At 36.5% G+C, this 9,516-nt stretch overlaps 1 protein-coding gene across 1 annotated transcript; it reads left to right on the top strand.

The window, feature by feature from the left end:
* Positions 1–991: 991 nt before the first annotated feature.
* Positions 992–2,815, top strand: LOC140889309 (uncharacterized). The gene is made up of 2 exons (XM_073297027.1): positions 992–2,624; positions 2,790–2,815. The coding sequence occupies exons 1-2, from the start codon at positions 992–994 to the stop codon at positions 2,813–2,815; spliced, it is 1,659 nt and encodes a 552-aa protein (XP_073153128.1).
* The last annotated feature ends 6,701 nt before the right edge of the window (positions 2,816–9,516 follow it).

Raw genomic sequence — 9,516 nt, 5'->3', positions numbered from 1 at the left:
CTTAAAATTTTCTCATTTCTTTTATCCATTTTTCATTTTTATTTCAAAAAATCATGTCGAGAATGGAAAACATTGATATATTTTTATATTTTGGTGGTCATATTATTGTGGATAGTGGATCGATTGTGTATAGTATTCCTTATACTAGACCGATGCGAGTTCTACGTTCCATTACTTTGTCCGAGTTGGTTGAAGCTGTGCATCAAATATTGAGGATTGATCCAACTACTTTTACTCTCAAATTTTCAACGAAATATTCTTTCATGGAAAATTCATCTTGGCATGAAATTCAAGTCAATTTTATCGATGACAACACTTTAGATTTTATGATGCAATCTCCCAATATACGTATATTGCATTTGTACGTGGAAGCAAACCAAATTGACCATCACGTTGGTCATGTCGACCAAGAATCAGATATTTTACACGTCACCGAAGGAATGGACAACATGTATCTTTATCCTGAAAGTGGATCATGGGATCAATATATCGCCGGCACATGCAAACCTGATCCTGTAAGTTGGCCGCAAAGTACACGTGTTTGGGAACAAAATTCTGGTGAAGAAAATTGGAATTCAGAAATTCAAACTTTTGTGCCACGTGTTGATGATCCTAGGAGTAAAAACGAAGATGTCCAGAGAAGCGATACAGAGCCAGAGATGTCATACGGGGAGTCTGAGGAAGAAGACGATGACGATGTTGAAGAATTGAATGATGATGTACATGTGAATATCCATGCAAATACTGATGAGGAAACATCATCTCGTCCACCACCTCGTCAGAAATTACAGAGGCAAGATGTTCCATTCTTTTCTACCACTTCTGATATGCCATCTTTCTTCAATACATATTTGGGAGAAGAAATTCCTGATTCTATTGGCGTACCTCATGACATGCGGACAACATACTATAATGAGGAGAGAGGAGAACTGTGGGGACCCCGTAATTAAAATCTTAATATTTTCGGGCCTTACAAGAACTATGTGTAAACATGGTTTTCAAGGATAAAAAAGATCTGATTGCATCTGTGAAGGATTATTCGGTCAGAGTTTCTAGGCGCGAATATCTTGTTGTTGAGAGCACATGCATTTTGGGGAAAATTCAATGCAAAAATGATTCTTCCACTGTCAGATGTCATTGGGGTCTTCGCGCATCTTTCAAGGAGAAAACAGGTTATTGGAAAATAACCAGATATGGTGGGTCTCATACATGTATATCAACCAACGTCGGCATAGATCATCACAACTTGAATAGCAATATGGTTGCACATACACTATTGGGCATTGTACGATGTGATCCTTCGTATGAGATTAAATATATAATAGAGAGTGTGAAAGATAAATATGGATATCCAATCTCGTATACGAAGGCGTGGCGGAGTCTAAAATGTGCAGTGGAAATTGTTTACGGAACTTGGGAGAGCTCTGTTCAATTACTACCGAAATATATGCGTGCTCTTTGCAAATACAACCTTGGAACAATTGTCGACTGGAAGCATCTCAGAAACAATGAAGAAATAAAAACATTGAACTATTGTTTTTGGGCGTTCAATCCGTGTACTAATGGATTTCGACACTATCGAAAAATCATTAGTGTCAACGGTACACATTTGTACACAAAGTACAAACACAAAATGTTGATCGCTGTCACTCTGGATGCTAACAATCAAGTGCTACCATTGGCTTTTGCAATTGTGGATGAAGAAACGTCTGATTCCTGGAAATGGTTTTTGGAAAATGTTGGTCGGCATGTTGTATGTGGCGAAAATGGTGTGTGTCTAATATCTGATAGGCATAAGGGAATCGTGCGAGCCGTTGAAGATCTACCCTATTTCAAACCTCCACAAGGTGTGCATCATTTTTGTTTGCGGCACGTGTGCTCAAATTTTAATTTCAGGTTCAAAGATGTGCATTTGAAAGATTTATGCTGGGAAGCCGGGAGTCAACATCAAATTTGTAAATTTGATGCAACAATGGAGGCAATTAAGAACAAAAATATTTTGGCACATAGATATTTGGAAGGAATATCAAAGGAAAAATGGATTATGGCCCATGACGGAGGTTGGCGTCGTGGAGTGATGACGACCAACATGTCCGAGTGCTTAAACAGTGTGTTGAAGGGAGCTCGTAGACTGCCTATATCTGCAATAGTACACTTGACCCATCAGAAATGTGTCCAATACTTCATTGAACGTGTGACGAAAGGTCAATGTATGGTTCAAGAAAATCAACTGTGGTCGGATTATGCACGGCGAAAGTATGAGGAATGGGCAAAGAAATCTAGTGAACATCGTGTTGTTAAATATGTTGTACGATCACAAACTGCTCAGGTTGCGACCGGAGGAAATTCAAGTCGCGGCCAACACATGCAAGTGGTGAGAATATCAACAACAGATTGTTCATGTGGTAAATGGAAAATTTTTGGCATCCCGTGTTCTCATGCTATTTGCACCACTAAATGGCACTCGTTAGATCCCACGACACTTGTGCAGCCATGGTACAATATATCGGAGTACCTCGCAACGTATGAAGGAATATTTGAACCTCTTGCAGATGAAAGATATTGGGATCGTCCTACCTTTGAGTTGCAACACAACCCAGTTAGACGTGAAAGAAGAAGAACAGGTAGGGATACAACGACTCGACTAAGAAACGAGATGGACAGGCCGGTAGCGAGAGAGAGAAAACAACGAAGAACGAACAGGTATAAACATTGGAAATCTAATTTGTTACTAAAAATATATTGTGTAATATATTTTAAATTGTATATGTATATTTTTTGTATTTCAGGAGCATCAGATGAACGTGGACAATAGATTGCGTGACGAAAAATGTATAACAAATAAATGTTTGTAGGTAGCATATACGTTTTATAATTTTTTTCATATAATGTATGCATTTGAATAAGATATTTATTTGATATTGGTTTAAATGCATTTATCTATTACACTACTAGCATTTTTCTTCATATTGGTTTGAATCAACTTAATAAAGTATTTAAAATAATTGTGGTGTAATTAAACAAAACTCATACGGAAAGAAAAAAAAAACAAAAATCACATGCATAACTAATTATCAATTACTATAACACAAAAAAAAAATATCATGGTTGTTCATGACAATTGCAGTTATACAAATGACCACCGGTACCACAAGCAGGTGGTCTACGTCTACGTTGTCCTCTACGCACAACATGAGCATCAACAATTTCTTCACTCCTCTCTTGTTGCTCATCTGAATAACTAGGGAATATTACAGGTGACGGAAGTTTCTTTCAGGAGCCAGAGTATTGCGTTTACCAGTATTAAGAAGATCTGTAAAACTTTGGATATTTTCACAAAATGGAGTATGATAACGGGCATCAACATATGAACCAGATGGTCCTACACTGTAAAATCCACCGAATGGTCCGGTATTGTACAACCCACTAGATGGCCCTGCGTTGTAGAACCCACCAGATGGACCCGCGTTGTACAACCCACCAGATGGACCCGCGTTGTAAAACTCACCAGATGGCCGAGGAGGAACAAACCCCGATGATGACTGATGCGAATCAGGGGATGACACACTAAAATTTTGTGGAATATTATTGTGTCCGCCAATATCTAAATTCGATTGATATGGCCTAAAACCGCCCAGTTACTGCAGGAGATATAAACCGTACAGTAATGCGATCAAACCATGGAAAGTAATCATCATTGACTTGCCTAGATCTTCTGTGGTGTTCGCCTCGGGCAACATTACTCAATTTTTCATTCCAAATAATAATTGCATCTTTATGATACTCTCTCCAATCCGTGTTGCGATGACCTGTTCTATTAACAGTGTGTAGGTTATCGTTGTCAAATGCAGGCCTAGGAATAGATTGTTGCATTTTGAACTGCCTCAAGACCCGGTCAGGACGATGCATCTCCACAATATCAAAACAAATCAGAGGACAAACACATCGCCAGATTCTATTATCGTATGTACTAATGATTGCTTTAACATCAACATCTTTTTTGTTGTAAACTATCCAGTTAAACTGCATAATAATAATAAAATCATAATTAATAAATATAAATTAATATAATTGTTGTAAAGTTTCAATAATCCAATAACACACCTCGACATTAGTCATACGATCGAAGCAATCCCTTATAATTCTAACAGCGTGCGTTGGTGAATGAGTGTAACTAAACACATTTGACCACCTACAATAAAAAAAGATTATTAAAATTATTACAAAATGAATTTGTAATTTATACAATGCTAATATTTTTCAAATATTACCATGCACCATAAGGAGCATATGGAATATTTTCCTCGAATTCATTTTGACACACAGTAAGAGATAATCCATTCATATCAGGATTAACAAATGTAATCCTGCTCCATGCCCATACATGCCCTCAGTAATAAATTAAATTAGAAATTATTATAATGTGATATTAGATGAACATAAAAATTTATACCTGTAAGATAAATAGAGGCCCAGATATTATAGTTTTTCTTATCCGTGTTGCATTGCATAACTCACGATATAGGAATTCCAGAACTATACTTCCCCAACTATAAGATCTGATGCGTTCAATATCCCGAAGTAGTTGCAAAAAAATCAATCTAACAGATCCTCCTTGATAATCCGAAACCATGATTCCTCCAATAATCATTAATGCTACACAACGGGTATATTTTACGACATCTATGTCTGGACTATTATCATCGATATGTGCAGCCATGCAATGCTCATATAAAGCGGTCATCGATAAGTAACCACCTTTGAAATGCGACGTCAGTGGCGTAAATCCCAATAAACTCAAACATATATGCTGCCACTCCTCAACTCTGTATGAAACATCTATACCAATTACAGGTTCACCATCAATAGGCAGACCCTAAATAATGGAAATATCCTGTAAAGTGATTGTTGCTTCACCACATCTAAAATGAAAGGTATGTGTTTCACGTCGCCATCGTTCAACCAAAGCAGTAATTAAATGATTATCATATTGTCGAGATTCACACAGCAAAACACCATAAAACCCCATGTTATTCAAATATGTAATCACACGACTGTGCAAACCATGATCATTAAATAACTGCCAAATCAAATTATCTGATCGTTTGACTCGAACTATGTCATCAATTGTATTTGTAGAAACTGCTGATGACATATGTGTTGCTTGTAAATATAGCACACTGGAATCTATTGGCCCTCGATTTGTTGTCATCCTGACAAATATACTAACAATTATATAATGCAAACCAATAAACACATATTATAAAATTACAAAATAACAAAACATAAAAATAAAATAAAATATAATAAATGTTCATCTATAGACATAACAATATATGTCTATATGCATATATATCTAATATAATAACTATAACAATAAAGTATATATATTCATCAAAGCTGATTAATTTGTTCAAATATATATATATAATATATAATCTATATTTATATAGTATATCAATAATAAGGTAATATATATGCATATATATCTAATATAATAACAATAACAATAATAAAGTTTATATATATATATATATTATAAGATTAAAATAATAACAATACGTAACATAACTATCCTTTACAATACATAATACATTTAATTTTTATTATATTAATATAATATATGTAATTATAAAAAAGGAGAAATTTAAAACATATACTAAAACATATTATTAAAATAAACCTAAAATTCAAAATAATGCTTAAAAAAATATGAAAAATAATTTATACCTCCAAATGGCTTTTTTAAGTACCTACAACCAACAATTAAACATATTTTAATTATAGAAACTCAATTGAACCAAAACACCCAAATTTCAAAACTTTAGTCTCTAATTTATCTCCAAGTTTTGAAATAGAGCTCCAACCAACCTAAATATCTTCCTACTAGCTTAAACAACGATCGGCGGTGGTGAACGACTGTGAAAAACCACGGTTGGTCGGATAACGTTTTCGAGAGGGCGAAGAAAACTCGAAAAATTGGTGTAAAAAAAAAACTCTTGTTGCAAGAATTCCAAAACTACTCTTGAATTTGTAATTGGACGAACAATGGAGAAAGATGAACAAATGTCGTGAAAGAAAATGGAGAAAGAAAAAAAAAAGGTCTTTGTACATATACACAGAAATTGAAATTGAAGTAAACAATAATACAGGTGGGCCGAAAGAAATAATAGAGGTGGGCGGAAGAAATAATGCAGCTGACAATGCAGCCACATGGGCAGCGTCCGCTGTCACTAGGAGCGGACGCTGCCAATGTGGCAGCGTCCGCTCCTAGTGACAGCGGACGCTGCCTACTAGGCAGTGGACTCTGCTTAGTAGGCAGCGTCCGTGCCTCGTGGCGGAGGACGATGCCTACGTGTATATGATCGTCCGTTGTCAGATTTGGAGTTTTACGGTATTTGTAAAAAAAATTTTATTTTACGGTATTTTTGAAATTTATTTATTTTTTACAGTAAAAATAAAAAAAACCCTAAATGGTGCAGTGAGCAGGTATATTATCAGGTAGAGAACTTATCCCCAACTGGCGGTGAGGATGTATGAGCTCTCGACGGTTGGCTAGCCCGTGACCTACGCTTGAGTTTAAGTTTTCAGTGGTTTTCATGAATACTATTTTTCCGCATGGAATTAAGTGATGTTATTTTATGCATGGAATTATGGATATTTAAAGATATTTTATTTGCATGCAAAATTATGGAATTTTATGTAGAATATTTTATGGAAGTTTATTTTTAAGTTTAAATATTTATTTATTATTTTAGTGATACACGTTATAATTTATATATAATATATTTATGGTTTATTTATTTATATTAAGTACTTATTTTAAAAAAACTTTTTAGTAGAAGTAGGAACTAGTCGTTTCATGTTTCTTGAAGAATCAAACCTAGCTCGTATTATATTTGCACTAACGATGTTTCCTGTGATTAATTAGGACGAACACGGTAAGGAGAAGGAAGAAAGGATTAGTGAATTGTCAAATGATATCATCTGTTCGATTATTTCACGATTATCTACCATAGATGCCGTTAGGACTATCGTTCTGTCGAGGAAATGGAGGCATGCTTACACTTTTACCAGAAAATTCGGGTTTTTTTTTTGTCGAAAATGTTCCATAAATCCTCCTCATTATTATAGTGAGCGGGAAGAGTGGAATCTCTAGAAGAGAAGTTTTTCCATGTGGTGAATACCTTTCTGCAACATCATTCTGGTTCCAAGATAATGTCCTTGGAGTTGGTTTGTCCTTCTGAAGGACTAATCTCGGACAGTTTCCAAAAATGGATCAAGTCTATCGGCACTTTGGGAGCAGAACATCTTATCCTCGGATATTATTGTTGTCATGTGACAGAAATCAACCGGCCTCGTTTTTTTCCTAGTGATTTTCTTGGCGAAGCATCGTCCCTGAAACAATTATGTTTGTATGACATCTTGTTCCAAGCACAAAGCCGAAACGGTCCCAAGAACTTGAGTTGAACCATGTTCATTTGATTGCCAAGGAAATAGATTGCATTTTATCGAATTGTTCCAGCCTCGAGTTTTTGAAATTGAGGGGCTGTGATCTTCCTTCCAAATTAAGTATTCGGGTCCTCATCTCCAATTAAAGAGACTGAAAGTGTCTCACTGTTCAAATGTGGCTGAAATCGATTTGTCCGCCATAAATCTAATCACTTTCGAATTTTGCGACATCTATTCGGTGATATTATTATTCGGATAAATTGTGGATAAGTTATGTTAATTGTGGATAACATGGTATCAGAGCATTACCGTCTTGTGTAACTCTCCAAATTTCCTTTGATTTACAGCACCTTCTGGCAGTGCATTTCCATGGCTTCCGCATGTTTTGATTCTTCAAATCGTTCTAATTGTACGTCCGCCATTGATGATCTTTCCAGCCCTTATTTCCTTCAACATTCGGATAACCCAGGTGCTGGTGCTGGTTACTCAAGTTCTCACAGGTGAGAATTATGCGTCTTGGAATCGTGCCATGATGATTGCTCTATCTGTCAAAAATAATTTAGGCTTTATTGATGGTTCCATCACTAAGCCCATAACTACCGAAGTGCATCTGGTAAATCCTTGGAGTCGCAGTAACAATATTGTTATCTCATGGATTTTGAACTCTGTGTCTAAAGAGATTTCTGCGAGTCTTCTTTTTTCGGAATCGGCTATTGATATATGGATATACCTTAAGGATCGATTCCAGCAAAGCAATGGTCCTCGAATTTTTCAACTCCGGCATGAATTGCTCAATTTGCATCAAGACCAAGACTCCATCAGTGTCTATTTCACCAAACTTAAGGCGCTATGGGAAGAATTGAATAACTTTCGACCCATGTGTAGTTGTGGTAGATGTCAATGTGGAGGGGTCAAGAAGCTTGATGACCATTTCTAGATGGATTACACCTTGGCTTTTCTCATGAGTCTCAATGACTCATTTACCTCAATCCGTAGTCAAGTTCTCTTAATGGATCCTTTGCCTCCGACTAGTCGTGTTTTATCCTTGATTGTCCAAGAAGAACGACAAAGGTTGATTTGTCTTCAATATGTGGCTCCTACATCAGGACATGGAGTGGCATTTGCACTCAAGAATGAACACCTACATAAACGCAACCATACCAGTAAATCTACTTGAAAATATCAAAGGGAGATGCCATTGTGCACTGCTTGTCGTGCTCCAAGTCATACCATTGAAACGTGTTACAAGATACATGGTTATCTTCCTGGATATAAGCATCGTGCAAAGCCTACAAGAAACTCTTATGCTCCAGTTAACCAAATTTCCAGTTCATCTCCGTCTAGTGGAAATCTTGGTACTAATGAAGTTTCACCCGTGACTATATTTCAAAATTTCGATCGCTTTCAAGTGGAGCAAATCTTGACAATTTACTCAACACCTTAATACTGCTGTTGATTCCCCTATTATGCTTCAATATGGTCCAAGTACTTCTCACACATGTACTTGTTTCTCTATTGACCGTCATAATGTCCTTGATTCATCTTCCTGTTGGATTATTGACTCCGGAGCATCCCGCCAGATCTGTTCGAATAAGGATTTTGATGATGTCGAAAATTTCACCTCGGGTTCGGTCTGGTAGAGCGAATCTCCAAATCCTCCACAAGCGGGTCGGGTCGGGTTTCACGTGCTCTGCACAGACAAAAGCTAAGTTAGGGGGCGCCGAAGGTGTTTTCGGCGTGACTCCTTCGATGCCTAAGTCAGTGCTCGAAAAGTGAGAGAGCTTGACAAAAAGTAAGAACAAGAAATATGCGTGCGTGAGTGTGTGAACAAGAAGTGAATAGAAGAGATGAATCAATAAACCATGAACCATACCTGTATTTATAGGAGCTTGGAGGGGTAGGTTACCTTGTCAAGGTAGAACATGTGTTAGAGTAGGACTCTACCCTAACCAAGTAGAACTCTAATATCATCTTAGAGATAATATCAAATTTTGTATTCATTGAATATTGTCCTTATCTGTTGTAGATCTTCATGTGTCCGAAAATACTGAAAGGTTCTAGGTA

This window comes from Henckelia pumila, chromosome 3, assembly GCF_033568475.1.
Source record: "Henckelia pumila isolate YLH828 chromosome 3, ASM3356847v2, whole genome shotgun sequence".
Classification (NCBI taxonomy): Eukaryota; Viridiplantae; Streptophyta; class Magnoliopsida; order Lamiales; family Gesneriaceae; genus Henckelia; species Henckelia pumila.
Note: the sequence above shows the minus strand (reverse complement) of the source record. Positions and strands in the feature narration are given on the sequence as shown.